Source organism: Blennius ocellaris (genome assembly GCF_963422515.1).
Source record: "Blennius ocellaris genome assembly, chromosome: 14".
NCBI lineage: Eukaryota > Metazoa > Chordata > Actinopteri > Blenniiformes > Blenniidae > Blennius > Blennius ocellaris.
The window spans coordinates 19,150,608-19,172,550 of NC_137663.1; the positions used below are offsets into that span (position 1 = coordinate 19,150,608).

Sequence of the window (21,943 nt, forward strand, 5' to 3'; positions counted from 1 at the left end):
TCAGCTGGTCTGAAGTGTTGCCTTAGGCCCGAGTCAAATTGCGCAACAACCTCATTTAGATAGCACAAACCCGACACAACAGCGCAGTGACATTTTCATCATGCACACATTCATCAGTTCATCCATAATTTAACATTTCCTGTATGGAGATTAGAGTCCTGGAAGGCAACAGGTGCATCATCTCAACACACAAACTAAATACTGAGGATGCATGTGACTTGTTCTTGTGTTAGTTTTGCGTTTGCTCCGAATTATCATCACCCCAGTACGAACAGACTTCAAGCTCACAGTAATACATTTGGTACCTTTGAGTTAGCTGCATTACCTTGTCTGGGGCATTTAAACAGCCGGCAGTGCAAAACACACAAGAAATCTGTGTATTTGTTTTTAATTAACACAGCAACCCCCCCCCCCCAAACAAATATTTGTGTAAGTGCATGACAATTAAATATTTGTGATAAACTCAGGTCATAAACATAAAGTCTCTTGTATTGGTCCAGCAACCAGCACAAATGTGACGGTAGGAAGAAAAGAAAAAAAGCAAGCAGTGAAACATACCAACACATTAAAAAGAACAATTATGACACTTCCACATGAACGAGGGAAATACATTTTTCTTTGGTGCGCATCTCTCCATCCCTGAAATCACAGGTAGACAATTTTTTTCATCTTTGTATTCAATGCCCCGGACAAACTACATTGCTCAAATTGACCTGTGCATTTGCCTGACCTATTTTTATTCAAGCGTAACCAAACACAAAAAGAGGCAGCATCAACATAAAGCCTGACTCCAATCTAGTGACTCATTTCTGAGTTCAAACACCGAGTAAGTTCAAGTATATAGAATTAGGAAAATCCTAATTCACAACCTTAAGTGGCACACAATGGTGGGCTTTCCCAAAAATTCAGAGAAATGACAACAAAAACAAAACAGAGGTACGAGAAATCACACACACAAAACAAAAACAAAAAACACTATACCTTAGCATTCGTTTGACCCGACTTACATAGAAACAAACAGACACGATTTTGGTGCTTGCACAATATTAGCTGACACAAGATGAAGAGAGCTGCTGACTGCTCAGAGGTCGGTGCACGTGACCGGGGTGACACCGTGAATCAGGAGCGTCGGCCCTAAACCGTTGGTCACAGCTTCGAGCTGAGCCAAGTACGGCTGCGCCTGGCTGTGATGAGCCGGGGGCCGCGGTAAATACAGGAAGCAAACAGCTGCTTGCGAGCTGTTCTCCATCAGCATGCAGTTCACCGCGGACAAGAAGTCCTCGGACAGAGCCTGCGGGGTCCCGGCGGAGCTCTCCGCGTCCGGCTGAGTGACGTCATGGTGCTCCACCACCGCGTCCCACGGCACTATCTTGATGGATGCCCTGATCCTCAGCTTCTTCAGCAGCTCTCGAAACGACTCTTCGTTTACCACCCAGCCCTGGTCGCTGGACTCCGTCTCCACGTTCAGGAAGATTCTCATTTTAGCGTTGCGCCATTTGCTGGACATGTTGAGGACGCAGGCCATCTGCAGCAGGAAGAGGCTGCACACGTCCTGATAGTCGCGGCTGCCCGGCTGCAGCAGGTTGAGAGGCCACACGTCGATCGATCGCTCCGAGCCGTCCACTGCACTGTCTTTGTCCTCGCCCTGCAACTGGAAGAAGTACCGGCCCAGGCACACGTTCTTGTTCATCTTGATGGCGTCGGAAATGATCCCCACATACTCCTCCGGCGAGAGCCAGCGTGGACTCTCGACATGTCGGACAGGCGGGAAGTGGGCCTGCAAAGAGGGCAGGTCGACCCCAAAGTTATATTCCCCCTCGCTGCCTTTTCCGAGCGATGAGTCACAGAACGCAGTGTCCTGCAGGAAGAAGTCCTCAGGAGTGCAGCTGTCATAAAATCCTAGGATCAGTGTGTTGGGCTTCATGCCACCTGGTGGAGAGAGACGAGAAAATAAGAGCAGACAAGACGCACCATGTGCAGATTATACATGTGTGAAATTAACACTAAATGTGACCAAGTGAAGAGCTTACCGAGGCCCGTGATCCGCAGCAGATGCTGTGTTCCCTGTCTGACTGAGGGAGACAGTGTCAGGTCCACAAAGGCCTTCACCCCGAGCTTATCAACGAGGCTCAGCCAGAAGTTGTACTGCTGCTGCACCGGGTCCGAGGGCAGAGAATCTGAAACGCAGGGACAACAGTTTACTGCACCGGCCCGAAGAATACCCATACTGATGCTACAGAACGGTTCAGGTCATTAAGGCAGTACTGCTGAACGGGAGCACTTGAGCTGAATAAGGTGGCAGAAGAACAGGTCTTTAACATGAGTATCATGATTTGAAGTTGTATAGGTACAATTATTATTGACATGAAGTTCACTTTTAACTTTGTTAGGTTTTGCTTTCTCGTTTAATTTATACCTGTTTAAGTTCAGTTGTTCTTTTCTGTGCTTGATTTGAATGGAGGGTGAAACGAGGTGGCCCTGAATAAACCTGGATGAAAAATTCAAAAGCTTCAAGTTCCCCAAGACCCCATCTTAGGAAGAGGAGGAATAGATGACAGATGGTTGGAATAATTTTAGTGAGAAAAAAAAAAAAAAGAAAGGCTCACCGAGTGGAGCTGTTGAGCACCAGGGTCAATCATCATTTATAGGATTGTATTTTGTGTTTGAGAGAGTTCATTGGACATCCGTGTGAAAAGAATAGTCACAACATCTGTCATTTCATTTGGTGGCCTAAAAGCAGTCCAAACTTGAAGGTAAACAGGTATGACAGCATGTAATTGAATATACAAGTCCTGTTCTACAGTAAATGTATGTAGTCGGGTTGTAACACTTGAAATAAATAATTCAGATTTAATAATTTGTTTAAAAAAAAAAAGGAAAGAAATGCAATGCATTCTACTGGCCACAAGGGGCAGATGACCTCAGCATCCAAAGTGTGAGGTCATGCTTGTGTATATTTATGGTTCATTGTGGTTCATCACACCAACCAGCCTAAAGTATACTCTTACAGTTTGGAACATTATGCTTTCCAAACCAGGACAGATGTGTCTGATATTAGTTACAGATGACTGGATAACCTCCTCTGTAACTGAGGATAAAATGAAAGCCTCCTATTAATAATGCACAGGCAGCAGCAGATGGAAAGTGAAAGCCACCCCGGCCAAACTTAACATGATGGTACTGAAAGAGCAGCCTGGAAGCTGAACTGTCAGTGCTGGGACACAATTATATTTACTTTTTCATAATTTTCTCTACGACTGAATAATAATCATGACAACATGTTGATTCACAACATTAGAAAAAACATACAATCCATTTCTTTAGAGGACACAGTTACAGTCAGAAATGGAGTCTCATGTTTTGGCCTTCGTATTTACTTCCATGATTTGACATTGTCTGCAGTTGGGAACTTAACAGGGTTATTTTGCAGAGTCTAGTTCCAGTGATGGGTGAGGCCACAAAGGAAAAATGATCTAAAGATAAGAATAATCCTGTTAGCTGCAAGATGGCCACATCAGACCACCCAGTGAGAATTACCCAGATCTCCCAGCTGCACGTGACCCAACACATACAGCCCCCCCTTCTTCAGCTGGTTCCCGAACAGGATGAGCTGACAGGACGAGCGAGGGTTGGCCACCATCAGCAACACCTGCGGTCTCCAGAACTTCACGTGGTCCTTCCTCACATCCAGCATCAGCAGGTACTTGCGCACCTACAATGCAGTGCAGACAGAGGAGAACAGGGCCGCTGGCAAACGAGTCACATTTCCTGCGCGTGTCCGCGAACGCGTCTGCGCATGTCCCCATACCTGGTGGAAAATGAGCGCCTGGCTGATGTAGCCCCAGCTGCTGGTGGGCGATCTGAAGTGGAGAAAAAGCAGCAGCAGCAGGAGGAGGACGATGCTGCCCGAGGAGTAGACGGGGTTAATGACGAACATCATGACCAGACAGCTGATAATCCCCAGCAGGCAGGTGTGCCAGGAGAAGAGCTGGAAGGTCGGCCTGTTGAGCACACAGACACACAAAGCAGTGAGGCTGCCGGACACAAGAAAAACCCAAGAACAGAGAGGCCACTTGTAATTTTCTAACCCATAAAATACTTGGGGGGGGGGGGGGGAATGGATCAGGGTGCTGCCGTCACCTACCGTTAAATAAAATAATAGAATGAGCTTGAAATACATAGCTTAACTGCATAACACACCTCAATATACTTGATGCTTTGTGGCACATTTGTACAAATAAAAGAATCTTGCATTTAATTTTTTCAAAATCTTTAACATTACAAGTATCAGTATGAATATTGCCAAACAAAATAAATCCAATACTAATATGTTCAAAATTGTCTGTGTGATTCCCTCTTACAACAATAACAAAGGAAACCTTCCTACTATCACAGAGTCCCTGAGCGGTGTTTATCTTTATCTTTATCTTTCAGTCCTCCTGCTTCCTAACTGTGTGGTCACACCCTTTCACTTTGCTTTCACTCTCGTACTGAAAGTGAAAAACACAGTAACAAAAATGTCTGCGAATGTTAAATGTCGTAAATTAAACCCCGGAATTACTGACCCTGCAGGTAAGATTTGTTTCAAAACTGATTGGGCAACTCAATACTTAAAATTAATAACATGTTCAGTTATTAGAAACTGCTAAACTCCTCTTGTCTCCCTTTGTCAAACCAAGAATCCAAACAATATTTTACCTAACTAAAAAAAATATAATGTGGAAAAGTAGCTCACTGTCACATTTGAAAACCAAATATTATCCAACATTTAAAGTCACTTTCACTCTTCCCTGTGAAAAACACATTACTGCTATCAGAGCATGGGAAATCGACACTGATGGATTATTCTTCGAACACAGTCACGCGTCTTCCGCTAACCTGAAGTTTGGCGCAGACGCCCACTCCAGAGCCAAACAGGCCAAGTCCACGGCAGCGTAGGCGAGCAAGTAGAAGACGGTCACCAGACTCGCTACCGAGTTGAGCTGCCCGGCAAACACCACACACTGAAAACACAAACACAAAGCACAAGTTCAGGCAACGAGCTGCAGTCGAGAAGGACACGCCACTGCAACAGGCTGCAGGAGCTCACCTGTGCCAGACCCCAGGTGTACAACACCGCCACCCACGGATTCCCCGATTTGGACGTGACGGCAGCGGGAGCGAGTGGCAAACCTGTGAGGAAAACGAGCGTCTGTTAGGAAGTTGCTGTGTCCCAAAAAATACATAAATAAAAGGCACAGTGAATCTATTCAGCCTTTACCAAAGAGCTGATCCACTGCAAGAGCGTGGAGGATGCGGGAAGCGCCAATCATGGCGCACATGGCAGCGGACAGAGAGGCACAGCAGATCCCAATGGTGACAAATGGCGGCCAGATGTTGATCCGCTGGAAGAACCCATAATCCTGAATCAGCAGAGTCCTACAAGAAACACAAAGGACTGTTCAATGTTACTCTTTAAAGGGGGAATAATTGTATTTCCTGTCATTTTCACAGCAGCATCTGGAATAAAATGCAATATTATTTAACAGTGGATATAAAATATTCCAATATCTACAATATTTAACTGCAAGTTAAAATTATATATGCCAAGTTATGTGACTGTTAGTTTGACTGTCTGGCTATTCAGAGATGCACCTGAACAGCCTGATGTGTCCGTGTCAAATGTAACGAGAGTCTAATACCGAGGCCGAGGACGAAGGTCAGGATTTGATTACTGCTGACATCAGCAAAGGCTGGTAATAAATTACAGGTACATTCAATGCTACATGTCAGTATCATCAGAAATACTTTAAGCTTTCCAGAAGTTTGCGAATCAAACTTTGAATAGATGCAGACAACCACGAACTGAGGAGTTGCGCAAGGTTCTACCACAGGATAAATAAGGACTTTTTGTCTTTGAATTTTCATTAAATACTTGACTGACGCCTAAGAATTAAAAAGAAAATTGTCACATCATGAATGGAATTCTGTTCTGACCTGTCACAGGTGGCGCTGACCAAGATGAAAAGGAGAACGTAGACTATGAAAGTATAGACGACGGCTACGATGGTGCCTTTAGGGATGGAAACACTCGGCGTCTTCAGCTCCCCTTGAGAGACGAGAAGAAGTAAACATCAGCAAGTACGTTGGTGTACGTGTACATGTAATTGTGTATGCAGGAAAAATAAAAATGCACAAGACCTTTTTTGCTCTCTTAACAATTCATGCATTGTAAAGCAAAATATACTTGGCATAATAACAGGTTACTATCAGTCCTGCAGTAAAAGAAACTCACAGAAAAACTGAATGAAAATTTGAATGAAAAAGAAGAAAAAAGGAAGAAAAAAAACCATTGAAAGTTCCCTTTTGAGTTCTGCAGAAAGAGGAAACAATACTTTAAAGTATTTTGCCAACATTACGAGCTTTCACCTGACATGTTGGCTCCGGCCATGATCCCAGTGCAGCTGGTGAACATGACGGCGAACACCGTCGCAAAGGACATGACAGAGTTGGTACTGTAGTCCAAAGAGTAACCAGCTGGAGGAACAAAAAAAAAACAACCACGATGAGAGCTTTGACATATGTCCCAAAATGTACGAGCGATGAGTGGCTTTGGTTGTAAATACTACATCCTCGCTGGTGTCCATTCTCTCGCTCGACACTCACAGCCCAAATTGCTCCTCAGTGTGGTCGCACTGAAGCCCGTGTAGCTGGCGTTGTAGCGGAGGGTCTGGTTGCCAGGCCCCCGATGGCTGATGACGAAGTCCAGCGGTTTGACCGCCACCGAGCTGATGAAGATGGACAGCAGAGATACAGTGACCACCAGCAGGATGGCGAAGGCGGTGCGGGAGTAGATGTGTGCGCCCACCAAACACACGAGCAGACACAGCAGGAGGATCACTGAGGAGTAGAGCACTGTGAACCAGTAGCCCTGAGGGAGCACCCGCACTCCCTCAGACACGGAAGACTCTGAAACGGAGGGGGGGGGGAAGCGTGACGGACGGGACGTGTGATCAATGGAGGGGATCGTTAAGAGTCACAAGAAAAGGAAAACAAGCTGAACCTACCAGGATCCACCCCAAAAACGTCGAGTATGGCCTCCACCAGGCCGAGGACGTACTCTCCACACGCACACACTTTGGCCAGGAAGAACATCAAACCGATGCTTCCTCCAAACTCCGGCCCCAAAGATCGACTTATCATGTCTGGTCACACTTTGTCAGGGCTGATGTTTAAATGAACTCACGGACACATTTGGAGGAATCACGCAACATTCACACGGGTTTGAAAATCATCATAACTGGCTCAGTCTGCAAGGATACAGTAGGCGCCGCCCCCTTGTATGGCTCCGTTGGTGGAAATGGCACAGATAGACAGTATAGTGAGAGATATGATGGTGTACGCCACCATCACCATCAAAAGACCCTGCACGAGTCCTGCATGACCAACCACAAACCCTGCAAAGCGAGAGATCACATGGCTGTTAGTCACAGTCGCTTCGGCCCGGCTCAGGCATCGACACAAAGGGTCCAGTTCACCAACATCTTCACACACAAACCTGTTCTCAGAAACAAGATGATGCTGAACATGGAGAGGATGGTCGGCACCATCACTCCAAAGAAGGTGTTCAGCTTTCGAGGCGGGGCTGGGTTATCCGAGTCGGAGGGGGGCTCCGGCGCGGGGTCCGGCGCCGCGCCGCACGCCACTGCGGTCACAGTCAGACCGCACACCCCCGAGGTGATCAGGGGGGTGCGTTCGTTTGACATGGCTGCTGAGGAGAGGCTCAGATTCTCTGCAAATCCCTGTGAACGAGAAATATATGCATCAGCCATAACATTGTGATCAAGGCAGTAGCGAGTCGGTGGGCTATGATAGGCAGCACTTGTCCTGAAAATTGACGTGTTGGATTCATAAAAGCGGTGAGGCAAGATATCTTATAGAGTATCTATCAAGAGAGGCTCAACAACGGAAAAAGGGGTAAACTGGCAACAATAGGATCATGGACAGCCAAAACTGTATGCATGAGGGGATGTGTGATAACGGGCAACCGACTGAAGCTCAATTTTCTACAGAAATCAAAATGCAGTTAAAATGCAATATGTGTGGTTTGTAAAAAAAAAAAGTCAGTTTGTTGAATGCTTGGTAGGAAAAGAGAGAACGGGTGATGAACATCTTATTTTCTGATTCCTGTTTGTTGGCACAGCAAGGATTTCCAAGTACAGTTGGTATTCAAATTGTTCAATTGGATTCTGTTGTTGAAACCTGCCACATACCGTACAGACGTATGACAATGTGTGTGATGTACAGTTCCCCTTTTTCCTGCTGACGTGTTGATAAAATAAATGCTCAACAATCAAAAAGTACACTGCCACCAAGCCATCCTCTACTAAGTAAGGTACAAAAAGTGTGCATACGTGGAAAAATTACCCCACCCCCCTTTTCCTAAAACCACAGTGACATGGCTATCGCTGGCACTTCCTGAAAATCGGGACATCACATGCACAGCAGCACATGTTCTTGCACTCTCTTACGATGACTTGCAGCAAAATAATTTATTTACTTTGAACAGTTGTGTGACTTTTTAGCCACTGGAGTCACATGCGCCTGAAGCCATTGTGATGTATGATAGTCTCATCATTGTCCAGCTCATAGAAGAATTGAGATTCTCCACTCGACAGGGATTTGCAGACTTGATCCCCGGCTTCTGGCAGTTTTTTGACCTGTGTCTTTCGTTAATTCAAGGTCACCATCACACCCCAGGTTGGTATTTGCAGTCAGCTGACTCACAGCAACTTGTCTGTTTTTGCATGCGACTCAAACAGAAGACTAAAGTCTCAGCTGACCTCCACTGTTGAGCCTTTGCAGTCTTTCTCTCCGAGGACAGTTTTCACTTTAATTTCTATGCAAACTGTTTGGTCAGCGACAACAATCACATGATGGAAAGCTTCACACAACAGAACAAGATTAAACATGCAAGGGCCACAACCTCCCAGTTGTTTTCAGGCTACACCCACTAACTGGTTACTTTCTATGTCGATTTCGCCGCTCGTCCGACTGTTGGAGCTCAAGCCATCTGTTGCTTAAGCGAGTTCAACGTCGGCTTTAATTTCTGATGCAAAAATAGAAAACCTAGGATGCTGTACTGTTGTTTCTTCAACTGATAGGATGATAAAAGGTTTTAAAGCTTGAACTATCAAAATGATCAATTGAAATCTAATCAGCAGATTAGGCAACATGGAAATGACACGTGTTTGAACAAGATGATAATAAAAGTGTCTTTTATAAACACACGTGACAAGAGCTTGAACAGGTCGCCATTAATATAATATACACTGCTCTGCTTGAATTTTAGATTGGTGTAATATTTACTGTCCATCGTGTCAGAGCAGCAGGGGAAAACAACAAGAATGAAATGGACGTGAAAATTGTATGGGTCACTTTGGAAGCAGTCATAACATGGATAATGATATGGGTTTTTACACTTTAAAAGAGAGTAAAACTATTTAGATTAACTCACCTTAAAAAGCATTATTGTCTTGAAACATTATTACAAATAACAAAACATTTGATTAAAAAAAAAACAACAGTTTGAAAGTTAGAAATTAAACAAACATTTTTGCTTGACACCAAAAACTGTTTTCTCTCCCGTACATGATCAATACTGATCAGTCTCATTGGCATAGAAACCAACTTGAAAACAACAACAAAAAGATCTTTAATTTATTCGTTTGTCAAACTTGATTATGGATCACAATGAGTAATCCCCCTGAATTATTATTGAAATACTGAGTAAATGAACAAATCATCAAACGACGTTGGGTGGTGACTTTCAACAGGGAAGTTCAATGAGCTTAATCAGTCGACCAAAGGCTTAGTTCCTGTATTTCTCTAACTGTCTTGAAGATGTTAACGGTGTCGGCCTGGATCTATCTTTAAAAAAAAAAAAAAAAAACTGTTTGAGTCGGCGGACCTCTGTTTGTAAACACGTTTTCAAATAAATCACCGCTTCCGGGACACGGACGTCTCGTGCGGGCAGACGGGCTGCGTCATGAAAACTTTGGACGTGTTTGAAGTCTACCAGCGTGTGTCAATAAAGCATGTGTCCGGGGCCGAAGGTGTGTTTCTATCCGCACCGGGACACAGTGAAAAACACCCGGCTCCTCCAAACCCACGCTATAAAGTGCAACATCCAGGATGTTCGCACCGGGACGCGCCCTCCGGGTCTCCCCCCTCTCTCTCTCTCTCTCCCACCCGGGGGGGTTGAAGCACCGAGCACCGCAGCAGCAGCAGCTCACCTCGCCTCACCTCGGCTGGTTCCTCCACTTCCTGCTTCTAGCTGAGGCCGGCTGATCCGGAGCGGTGCTCGGCTGGAACACAAAGCAGATTGTCCGGTCAGTTGAACGACTCCCGGTGCAGCGGCAGGCCGGCGGCGGACAAGCGGGGCTGAAGTGCCCCGAGACGCGGCGAATGCAGTGGGAGAGATGTGCTGCTCAATAACACTCGTGCCATGGCACGCCTCGCTCCTCCTGGTTTTTTGTTCAAAAGTGTCACGGGAGAGAAGAGAGGCGGTCCATGTGACTGGTGAAGGGGAGGGCGAAAAAACATCACAAACTATGAGCAAAAAGGAAACCGCTTGGCAAAAAAGTGGCCCCGCCCCCCCCCCAGCGAACGTGCACGCGAAGTTGAACGTGACGTCACGGTCCGTCACATGCATCTCCAGGTAACCGTGTAAATATTAGTGATTAATCCATGCACCGGGATAACGAAAATAAAAAAAACTAGAGCAATGCACAAACTGTGTGAGCATCGGATGTAAACTTCCACTGGAGTCAGGGGGTGAATTTCAGTTTCCCAACCTGCAGGGGTCGCTGTGGGACAAATATAACTTCAATAAACACTGACAGGATCACCATGGCTGAACTTTCAAGCCTGAAAAGGACATCAAAATCAGACTAAATACAATACTCGTGATTTTCAGTCAATAAAATCCAGGATTGATATGTGAATGGCAACATGTTTATGGATTGTATATCCATGCATCCATCCAATAAAATCAAGTTACACTAGACAGGCAGACATAATATGCTCTTCAACACGAATCAAATAAGTGTTGGAGTTTTTATCAAATATGTTTATGACCATTTAATGTATAGAAATTGCAACATTTAGCAGATTTTTTATTATTATGTGACCACGAGACAAATAGAAAATATCTAATATAATGTAGTTGTATCCTCCACCTACAAAATGAAAAAAAAAAAAATCATCCATCAAAATTCAGATAATCTGTCATAGTAGGGCGAGACTTCTCATTATTTACATTGACGCTATTTAGAGAAACAATTTCTTTATTTTTCAAACGTATTTCAAACAAGCCATACAAAATGAAAAAAATCGTCCCCGTGTCATCTCACCACAGTCTGACGTGTCGATGCAAGGCACGAGAGAGCCATGCTTCTGACAATGTGGCAGCAGACATGGAGACATTTCCCCCCAATCTTCTTTTGTCCAGTTTGGTTGAATCTGTGGAAACCGAAGCCTCGGTTTGGTCTTCTGCTGCCAGGCCACCAAGTGTGGATGTGTCAGGCAGTCATGGCCTTCTTCAGGTTGTCGAAGTGGTGTTTTGACTTCCTGTTGCCATGTCATCTCAAATCAAACTGGAAATGTTCCTCTGACCTCTGGCAACAAGGCCCAGAACTGCAGCTCACGTTCTCTTTTCCCAGTAGATCGGTATTTTCTGAAATAGTCCCAAAAACCAAGCCTCAAAGTCACTTAGATCATCTTTTTGACCAATTCTCACATTTTCATGTGTGGCCTGGGCAGTGACTGTATAAAAAGTCAACACATTTTTCCATTTTAAATATTCACGCCATGTATTACAAAGTGCACATCACAATGTTTGAATATGAATGTAACCTATAGCTGCTTTCAGTTGATTAAAAAAAAAAAAAGGTTACATGAGAGCAATAGAAACACAAATTATCATAGTAATGTGGGCATATATAATTTTGGGAAATCTGCAGAGGAAGGTTCATGGGATTGGATTTACTGGTATTTAAGAGATGGGTGTGGTGGTGAAACATGCTTCATGCTCGGATTTGTGGATCCGAGCGCACAGCGCGTGACCCGCAGCTCTCTCTCTCTCTCTCTCTCTCTCTCTCTCTGAATAATAATAATAAAAACAAACGGAACAATGTGAAACTGATCGAAAGGCCCTCCTATTATCACACCAGGGGTAAAAAAAAAAAATTAAAAAAAAGCTTGGGTTTTCTGTTTGTATCTCTCTATAATGTGCACTTTGCAGGTTTTAGTGATTTGTCGGCCACTCGGAGGCGGCCGTCCTGATGAAGTGTCGGAGGAGGAGGAGGAGGAGGAAGAGGAGGAGGAGGAAACCACCGAGAGGAAGGAAACGAGGATCACGTCACGAAGACTAGGAGTAAAACGGGCTGAACGGTGTTTAATGGACGATCCTTGATGCGGGCCGGGGACGGAGCTGCTGGGGCAAAACCGTGTCTGCTGGACGAAGATGGTTGTGTTAAGTTGTCGGGCGTGAAAAAGCGAGGCGAAGCCTTTCTGGGGAGGTAAAGGACGGCAAAAGAGCGCAGCGGCGGGCGGATTTCATCCTTTTCCAGGAGGCTCCAGCAAAGCAGAGAAATGGAAATGTGTGTAGCCCTCCTCCTCCTCCTTTTGCCTGTTTACTGACGGATTCGAGCCTGGTCGTGACACACAGAACTTTGAGTGGATTTCCTTCTAACTCCAATCTGAATGAGCGAAGAGGACATTTAGGTTTAAAAAAACAAAACAAAAAAAAAAACAACCCTTCCACTGGATTTCTGTGAACATTTGCTTTCAGTTCAGGTTTTTTTTTTTTTTTTTTTTTTTCCAACGACAGGGGGACACAAAAAAACATCCAGATCGTCGTGAGAATTAACAGGTAGCCACCCTTTCTCTCCGTGCCAGCAGCTGCAGCTCACAACCCGATGCTCTGCGCCTTTTTTTTTTCCCCACCAGGTTTCAGCACATTAATGCGGCTGCAGGAGCGCAGTGTGGGAGACGAGATGTGGCCAAGGCCTTCATGACTGTGCTGATCAATATGTGATGTAGCTCGCATTAGCGGGGCCAAGCCCCCCCCCACCCCCCCTCCTCTTATCATTTGGAGGTGTAAAAAAAAAAAAAAAAATGCGGCAGCCGGTAGAATAAATGAAAAAACCTCTCGTGTGGCGTGATCTAGATATCTGATCCGGGCTCGTCCACGCGTTTTTCTTAGCTGCGGATGTTATTTCAGGCCTACACATGCACACAGCCGCTGCACATCCTCTGACATGAAGGTTTCCTTTCCTCATGGCAGGCACACACACATACATACATATGCACGCACGCACGCACACACACACGCAGCGGGCTGTGCGCTCTGCGCTGCGCTTCGCTCCGCAGCGCTGCGCTCTCCTCCGGGCGCAGGAGAAGCCATGCCGCGGTGGTGGAGCTCCACATCCGATGTGCAGCCGAAGGGGTGGGGCCACCCACTCAAATTTCTGTCGCCTCGTCTTATAAACCGTGCACTCGGGAGACTCGCGTGTGCGTGTGTTATAGTAGCGGCGTGCTGTGGCTATGCGTAATAGGATTTTATGTTTTCGCTTTACTTAGAATCGTATGTGCGCACCACAATTGGTGCGTAATTACACTCGCGCATGCGTACTGCAATTTGTGCGTCTTCAACATGTTCAGCGTGTGAATTCAAGGACCTGTAAATGTCATGTTTCCACCTCCATCTCAGATATTCCTCTCCGTTGGCCTAGTTTTTGGGTTTTTTTGCAGTTAGATTTGACTCCAGTACTGTCCTGTCGTGGTGAACAGCTGCTTTATGACGCTCCAGACCAAGGCCTTGCCTTTATGCGGTTTGCATGTTCTTCCTTTGTATTGACTGATAGACTGGTGCAGTGTTTAGTGTTCTCTCTCATAGGGAGAAGGTCACGGTTCAAATACAAGCTAAGCTATGGATGGATATATGGCTTGCACTACCTGCATTACTCTTGATTACTTTTGCCTTCCCCTTACTCACGTTTTTTGCCAAGCCATGCTCATTCCTATTTTAGTTCTCATCTGTCAAGATTAGTCTGTAACACAACTTTATTTTTTGCCTCATTAGGACTGGGAGGCTCCCTCTTGTCAGGCTGAAAGCCATTTTGACTACATTGTGTTTTGTCAGCTATACAGTCAGCTGAGCTCAATGATGATAGTAATGTGAGAAGTGGACAAAGCTCTGGGCGTACTGTGAGTTTGACCTATCTAAGATTTGCTGTAAAATTTGTAAAAAAAAAAATTGCGGATGAAGCAATATTTTTCACTGGACTGTATGATCGTGTGAGAAATGCACACAGAATCTAAGATCAGATAAATACCAACATCTAATCACTGAAATTGCAAATAGTCATTGTGTCATTATAAAAAAAAAAAAAAGGTCTGCTGAGCATGGATACTCATTTCAATATTACTAATCCTGTGACCACCTTAGTTAAATTAAATGTAATTTTGGACTTTTTAATTTGCAGTGGTTTCGACATAGATATTTATTTATACATTGTCGATGTGCAGTTCCTCCCTCCACCATCCATCAGAACCTGGTTTGACAAATCTGAGCCTACAAGTCTAAACTGAGATAAAAAAAAAAAAAATCCCTATACAGCCCTATACTTGTGTAGTGCCATGGTGGTGAATGTGTTGTTCTTTTTTTTCTCATTCAGGATGACGTAGCCTCTCCCTTTACTGCCAGGCCACAGAGAAAGTGCAGGTGGAGTCTGTGTGAAATGGGCCTTTTCTTTTTTTTCTAAAACTGACACGATTTCCCCGTTGAATCCCGCCCGCTTGTCTTTGGGCCGATGCTCACAAGCAGCCACGAAGATGCACCCAAGAGCATCTGGCCGGACCCATCCAGGCCTGCTCTGTGATGCGCATCCCTCCCATCCTCAGCTTTTCTCCTCCTCATTGGCTAAATGAGCAGCTGTGCCTGGGAGAATAAGAGCCACGCTGCACCCCGTTTGGCTTCCATTAGTGCTGTGTGATCCATCTGGTCGCGGGTCCCTCCAGGGAGCGCCGGCCTACTGTAGCTGATTGCGCTCCCTTGGCCTGCGTACTGTACGCATGCTCGCTGTGAAGGAGCAGCTTGAATTTTGAATTTCCTCACAAATGCAAACGCAGGCCCCGTTATTCAAGAGAGAATTTGAATGTGCAACTGTCGTCCTGTCGGGAAATATGTTGCGGAGCGTTAATGTGACCTCAGGAGGCGGGTGATACAGCCACACTGTGTGATTGAGGAAATTAGACGCTTCTTCCAACACGTTGACATAATATTTAAAACCTCAATGTGACACAGATGAAGACCAGGAGCATCAGTGTGAAGTTTGACCGACCTGTGTGTACAGCTTTAAGGGCCTCATTAAGTCAGTGTCCACCGGCTGCTCCATAGCAGCTTAGTTATTACAGATTATTATCCTCAGTTAAACCAGCCATATTCCACAGCTATGACCAGATTACAAGGTTTTTTCCTCACCGTGCATTCAGTAAAACCTTACAGATTAAAATTTGCGCTTGTAATTTATTATTTATCCTCACAAATCAGGGTCAAACAGCGTTTTAAGTAAATTATTCTCCATAATTGATCCATTTTTGATGAAAGCTGGATTACCGGATTATGGACCAACGAAGCAACGGCGTTCTCAGCAAGATTTCAAAATAAACGCCGACAAGCATTTTATTACATTTCAGTTGGCTCAGATGTTTTAGTTAAATTTGTGTCTCAACCGACAGGTGACAGCTCAGATAAATTCAAGATGAGTGAGCTGGAGCAGCTTCGTCAGGAGGCCGAGCAGCTGAGGAACCAGATAAGAGTGAGTGGAAAGTGGTTGTACGTACATTTCCATACTTTAACCTCAAAAATATTCTGACATGTGTCATGGATTCTGCTTTTCCCTCCTCGTCCTTGTCAGGATGCCAGGAAAGCATGTGGAGATTCAACCCTGACGCAGGTAAGAGCCCCTGATAATGGTCAAATATAAATACATCATGTGACACGGAATCTGTTTATTTAATATACCGCTGGAAAATGTCCAACATTCAATTTTACTGTTAGCATCGGTGACCCCTTTTGTTTGTTGTTCAAGTAACTTAGTGACATTCTGTCAGTATGTGTTGTTGTTGTTTATTGAATTTATTAACGTGTGGCTATTTGCTCAGATAACTGCAGGGCTGGATCCCGTCGGTCGTATTCAGATGCGAACAAGACGCACGCTCCGCGGTCACCTCGCCAAGATCTACGCCATGCACTGGGGTTCCGACTCCAGGTAAATCGAGAACAATGTTTGTCTCAAAGGTTCCTCTCTGAGGGGAGCTTTTTTTTTTTTTTACAAAGATAAACCACCAATGTTCTCCTGAAGGGAGAGAAAGGAGAGAGGAAACAGTTAGAAGATTGGTTTTGCCTCAGTGTCTCTATTAGTTAAACAGTTAAGAGATTGAGCAACAAGGGGTTAATAATGACATTTTAATCAACTACTTCTTCCTATAGACTTTCTGAAAATACTCTTCGGGATCGTTCTCTGTGGTAGATATCTTTTAAAGCTCTTGGATGGAACTCTGTGACGGGTATAAACAAACATACATGCTGGACAGGTCACATGGGCGTCGGCTAAAAGTACGATAGTAATTTTCTCTTCTATACAAATAGTTCATGTCAGATATCGTTCTCTTTATTTTTTTAAACATGCAGGGAGAAGTTGATTCAATATTTTGAATTAATTCACATTATTAACACTCCATCGATTGTTGCTCTTCAGCATCAGTCACTAACGGTTGAAAACAAATGTGGTAGTGCTCAGAAATATTACATCCCAACGTTTGTTCTGGGCGGTTTGATTCAGTTTTCTGTGTTTTGTACATGTCAGTCGACTTTTGGTGAGCGCCTCGCAGGATGGCAAGCTGATCATCTGGGACAGCTACACCACTAACAAGGTAAAGTCAGCAAGAATGAAACATCTCATCACAATCTAGACATCTTCGTCTGAACCCGGGACTGAAAGTGGACATTATTCCCGTCCCCAGAAGTTTGACACTGCTTCCTTTGTAACGTTTCCACGGAGCTTATTCTTTTAATTAAATTTACACGGGCATCAGATTTTTTTAATGCCAAACACTGACCTGTTTTTAATGCTCCGTTGCTTTTAATTGACTCGGCTGTTCACTCCCCCCCCCCAAAAAAACCCTTTCCCTTCTTAGATACACGCCATCCCTCTGCGCTCCTCCTGGGTAATGACGTGTGCGTACGCCCCCTCTGGGAACTACGTGGCCTGCGGCGGCCTCGACAACATCTGCTCCATCTACTGCTTGAAGACGCGCGAGGGCAACGTCCGGGTCAGCAGGGAGCTACCTGGCCACACAGGTGAGGCGTCGTCGCTCTCTCTCTCTCTCTCTCTCTCTCCGTTTGTGCTTCGGACCGATGAGGCATTTCAGACGGCGCCAGACGTCCCCGCCTCCTGGGACAGCGCTGCTCCCAAACCGTCCAAACAACGAAGATTTCATTTACGTGGTTAATTAATCGCGGGGTAGCACAGTGGTAATGAGCCGAGACAGCGGCGCTGCGAGACTGCAGCAGCTCCGCTGCTGTATCTCGTTATATCTTACACAATTAATGCTTTTTAGTTTGTCAATATCAACAGTGTTGAGCAGATCGTGTGTTTAGTGCCATAGATTTCTTTTGCTTTAAATAATCCACGGAAGCGCACACAACTCTCTACAAAATGAGATTCACCGTCACCATCACGTTTTCTGCAACATCAAAGTACAATTTTAAACCTATTCCAGAATATTTGTTTAAAATCGAAATGAGAAATGCTTTTGGTTGGTCGGTTTGGCTTTATGAGGAGCATCAAGTGCTATTTTTTTAATGCCTCTTACCATAAAACTTAAATTGGAGATGTTTGACCTACAGTCTACATTTTCATGGCAGATCGGTCACTTCCCTCCTTTGCTTCATCCGTCTGAAATTCCTCTGGCGTGTCTCCTGTCTCCTCAGGTTACCTGTCATGTTGCCGTTTCATTGATGACAATCAAATCATCACCAGTTCAGGAGACACCACATGGTGAGTCACGCAGATCAAAGCACATCCGTCCCCACAGCGGATAGACTCCAGATTTAACCCCCCCCACCCCCTCCTCCTCCTCCTACACCCCAGTGCACTGTGGGACATCGAGACGAGTCAGCAAACCACTGTCTTCTCGGGCCACTCCGGTGACGTCATGAGCCTGTCCCTGTCGCCCGACCTGCGCACCTTCGTGTCGGGAGCGTGCGACGCGTCGGTCAAACTGTGGGACATCAGGGACAGCATGTGCCGGCAGACGTTCACGGGCCACGAGTCGGACATCAACGCCATCTGTGTGAGTGCGCTCGCCTCGGCGCTGTTTAAAACCACACGAGGACATCAGGATTTGTCAGACGAGATTGGACATTTTCATAATGCATAACCTTTTTTTTACCACACTTGTGTGTATGTTTCACGAGAGTGCGCTCAGGCTGCTGGAACTTTAGGAAAATTACCAATAATTCTCTAAAAGGAGTTCGACATGTAGAAATACAGGAATATTGGTAGGTCTGTGTCAGGGTCTGATGAGTTCTGCCTGAGAACTGCGATGAGGTTCGTTATATACAGATTATTAGGAAATGCCAGTCATGCACGAACACTGTTGTATTGATTGAAGTTACATTAGTGTCTTGGAGCTCTGTGGAACTTCCCACGTCACCGAGGGAAGTTCCCAGTTGGACAGCAATCAGATGTCGCTCATGAATGCACCGTTTCAACAGATGCCATCGCGTTTTTTTTTATTTTGGAAAATCACATTTTCGAGGCGAACTCAGAACAGTAAAGTCAATGTCAGACGTACTTAAGACACAGTACATCATTAAGTTACACACTACCGATCCAGATTTAAGCTCATTGATGGTTCAAAGTGCAGCGTTTCTCTGCCGTGTGCCGTCTGATACGCTCATGATGAGCCGCTCCAGGATTTGTGCTGGCGATCTCACACAATGTCTTGTCTCCAGCTTTAGAAGGGATTTGAACTGGGAGCACGGTACAGGATTACCTCCATGATGCATTAGAACCACATCGGAATAGAATGATCGTTGGGAGACAGACACACAGTGATCGTCAGTCATGACTCAGCAGTTTTTTTTGTCTTTAAACAAATTTAACAGACTCGTGTTACTGCTCTTGTCTGCATTGCCACTCTTATTGAGAGTGACATGGCGTGTGGTTGTATTTAAAAAAATTCATTGTCTCTTTTCAGTTCTTTCCCAATGGCAGCGCCTTCGCCACAGGCTCCGACGACGCCACCTGCAGGCTGTTTGACCTGCGTGCAGACCAGGAGCTCAGCATCTATTGCCATGACAACATCATCTGTGGCATTACTTCTGTGGCGTTCTCACGCTCGGGCCGCCTGCTGCTGGCCGGCTACGATGACTTCAACTGCAACATCTGGGACGCCATGAAGGGCGACAGAGCAGGTGGATGCACGCGTGCGGCTCCGAGTGTCAGATGACCACAAGATTCCAAAAGCTGCTTATGCCTGTACCGATTTCTAGTATAATAACAGCGAAGAGCTAGGAGTAAAAAAAAAACATGACGAGAATTGATGGAGCCGCTTCAGTAGGCGAGTTGCTTCTATTGGTTTTTATTGACCTGAAGTAGAAGCTGCTTCGGTGTCACTGTGCATTAGTGCCCTCTATACAAGCGTTCTGCCCCACTTTGGGGTGCATCAGGTTAAGTCTTGATCTTAAACGCGTGGGACTTGTGGGGGTTCGAATCCCGGGTTTCGGCAAGAAGGTCAACAGACGTTAGAACAAGTCTTTCAGTTCCCAGATGGATTTATGTCTCAACGTAACCTCAAATACCTGAGTTTTTGAAAAATCACACAAGTTGCAGATAAAATGCAATGCTGAGTGGCGTCTACGGCATCGAACAGAATCCAGTTGTTTGAAGAGTTTTAACGCTCATGAGGACTTTCACCATCACAAGTTCTTCACCGCGTTATCTACGAGGAAACGGCTTTTTAAAAAAATTTTTATAAATAAGTAACACACATACACTTTTGTGGCGCATTGATCCCAGTAGAGAATCTCTTGTGTAGTCGCTGGATTTCAGTTTGGTTTTTGCCGAGTTTCAGGGCTGCAGGCTAAAACATTCCACACCAACAAGCCGTCTTTTGTTTTCTCCTCCTCGCTCCTGTAGGAGTCCTGGCCGGCCATGACAATCGTGTGAGCTGTCTGGGTGTGACGGATGACGGCATGGCGGTGTGCACCGGGTCCTGGGACAGCTTCCTAAAGATCTGGAACTGAGCCATGCACATGAAACACACACAAACACAGACACAGACACACACACACACACACACACACTCATCCAAAAGACAGACACCGCTCCCACGGTTTGCACCCTGTATTCACACTGTATGTATGATTCAACAGACACAACGCAGCATCGCACTGTACATAATATATATGACTTCGGTATGAGTTTTTACACACACACACGCACACACGCACACACGCACACCAATGTGACCAAATACAGTTGAATCTCCAGCTGCTTAAAAGAAAAACACATTAAGAAGAAAAAACAAAACAAAAAACAGCCCCACACATAATTACCACCGTTACCTGAAGCCTTTTAATACATCCAACATGCTCATTCACACACAAACACACACATTGTTTTTCCTAAGAGACACTGCTCCTCAAGTTAAGCCGAGGAGAGGACATTATTGGACAATTCTGTCTTTGTTTACAATGAAGTCCAAAACGCACTTCAGATTTTTTTTTCTTCCCCTCCTCTACTATTTTTGTCCCAGTACCATACTTATCTCTGCTACGGTAATGTGAAGGAAGAATCATGTGAGTCCATTAACACTGAAAGAAAAAGAAAAAAAAAAAGAAAAACCCTACACCCTCACTGACATGTGGTTCATAATGTCATGTAGTCACTGTTTTTTATAGAGACGTATCCCCACATTCAGTACATTTGTTTTAAGCCTTTACTTTGCTTCTTTTTTTCCTTCTCTCTTTTGCTCTTATTTTCTTCATGTTCTCCCTGTGTGCCTCAGATACACTTATTAACAGAGAATACTGATACAGTTAAATGAACTCCAAAAGATCTGAGATTAAGACGACGGGAAGATAAAAGCATTATAAGACACGTGTTAATAGGCAGGAGCCAGACTTCATACTTTGACTTTGTCACTGTATTAACTGGACAATACTGTGGTATAATTGTATATAATATTAATAAATAATAGCCTCTCCTGCCAGTTATTGTGGTGTCGTTCTTGAAATGTGTTTCCCCCCCCTCAGTTAAGGGCTCACGGCCCGATCGTTTCCTGTTTGGGGTCCGATCGCGTTAGTGGTGGGATCAAAAGTTCACAGGATCAAACTTTAGTCGTCACGACATTCTTCATTCTCTGCCCTTGAGCAAAAATAAGCTTAAACCACACTTGGTCTTTGTGAGTGGAGCTCTCAGTAAAAACATCTGCTAAAATATAGAAGTTGGAATAAAAGTACAAAACGGAATAGTGAAGTTTGCTCTGAAATTTGAAAAGACTAAGATTGATGCTTTCCACGACAAAATATTAACTGGATATTGTGGTAAATGTTGCTTTGTGGCTTAGTTTTTTTCCCTTTTAGCCAGTGTATATACAGTCCAGGCTCTGGATAGAAAATCATACAACTGGTCAATATAATTTATTTTGCCATAGATAAGTGAGTCAAGTCAAGTCAGTGTTGTGCATAAAGTTAAATGTTACATAATATGTCTTAAGTCAGAGTGTACCACTTGTTTTTAACTATTGACTTTTTCCATTTCTGTCAGACTTGTGGCAGTTAAACTATTGTTTTTATTTAGTCTTGAATCAGCTTTTTTTTTTTTAC

General features: G+C 44.8%; 2 protein-coding genes across 3 annotated transcripts; one reads left to right on the forward strand and one right to left on the reverse strand.

Annotated features, from left to right (window-relative positions):
* Nucleotides 1-391: 391 nt before the first annotated feature.
* On the reverse strand, nucleotides 392-10,494 carry slc12a9 (solute carrier family 12 member 9). Of its 2 annotated transcripts, none has more exons than XM_080508740.1 (14): nucleotides 10,285-10,494; nucleotides 7,538-7,781; nucleotides 7,302-7,436; nucleotides 7,047-7,184; nucleotides 6,646-6,948; nucleotides 6,409-6,516; nucleotides 5,977-6,088; nucleotides 5,261-5,418; nucleotides 5,090-5,172; nucleotides 4,879-5,003; nucleotides 3,809-4,001; nucleotides 3,538-3,712; nucleotides 2,031-2,177; nucleotides 392-1,929 (listed from the first exon to the last, which is right to left on the reverse strand). In XM_080508740.1, exons 2-14 carry the CDS (start codon nucleotides 7,743-7,745, stop codon nucleotides 1,082-1,084), a joined length of 2,733 nt encoding a protein of 910 aa, XP_080364866.1. In that variant the 5' UTR covers nucleotides 7,746-7,781; nucleotides 10,285-10,494; the 3' UTR covers nucleotides 392-1,081. The 2 variants fall into 2 exon arrangements, with proteins under 2 accessions (XP_080364866.1, XP_080364865.1); XM_080508739.1 differs by having other exon boundaries at nucleotides 393-1,929; nucleotides 10,275-10,494.
* Nucleotides 10,495-12,421: 1,927 nt separating this feature from the next.
* gnb2 (guanine nucleotide binding protein (G protein), beta polypeptide 2) lies at nucleotides 12,422-21,143 on the forward strand. Its single transcript, XM_080508743.1, has 10 exons — nucleotides 12,422-12,913; nucleotides 15,784-15,863; nucleotides 15,963-16,001; nucleotides 16,210-16,316; nucleotides 16,914-16,980; nucleotides 17,245-17,407; nucleotides 18,041-18,107; nucleotides 18,201-18,402; nucleotides 19,312-19,528; nucleotides 20,253-21,143. Exons 2-10 carry the CDS (start codon nucleotides 15,807-15,809, stop codon nucleotides 20,357-20,359), a joined length of 1,026 nt encoding a protein of 341 aa, XP_080364869.1. The 5' UTR covers nucleotides 12,422-12,913; nucleotides 15,784-15,806; the 3' UTR covers nucleotides 20,360-21,143.
* The last annotated feature ends 800 nt before the right edge of the window (nucleotides 21,144-21,943 follow it).

What these genes read in the sequence shown, in the direction of transcription:
- slc12a9 (XM_080508740.1), bottom strand. Translation starts at nt 7,745, where the DNA reads ATGTCAAACGAACGCACCCCCCTGATCACCTCGGGGGTGTGCGGTCTG. An exon ending in ACTGAGGAGCAATTTGGGCT is followed by an intron (nt 6,517 to 6,645) that starts GTGAGTGTCGAG and finishes TTGTTCCTCCAG; the next exon opens with CTGGTTACTCTTTGGACTAC. An exon ending in GCGTCTGCGCCAAACTTCAG is followed by an intron (nt 4,002 to 4,878) that starts GTTAGCGGAAGA and finishes TGTGCTCAACAG; the next exon opens with GCCGACCTTCCAGCTCTTCT.
- gnb2 (XM_080508743.1), top strand. Translation starts at nt 15,807, where the DNA reads ATGAGTGAGCTGGAGCAGCTTCGTCAGGAGGCCGAGCAGCTGAGGAAC. An exon ending in GGAGCTACCTGGCCACACAG is followed by an intron (nt 17,408 to 18,040) that starts GTGAGGCGTCGT and finishes CTGTCTCCTCAG; the next exon opens with GTTACCTGTCATGTTGCCGT. An exon ending in AGTTCAGGAGACACCACATG is followed by an intron (nt 18,108 to 18,200) that starts GTGAGTCACGCA and finishes CCTACACCCCAG; the next exon opens with TGCACTGTGGGACATCGAGA.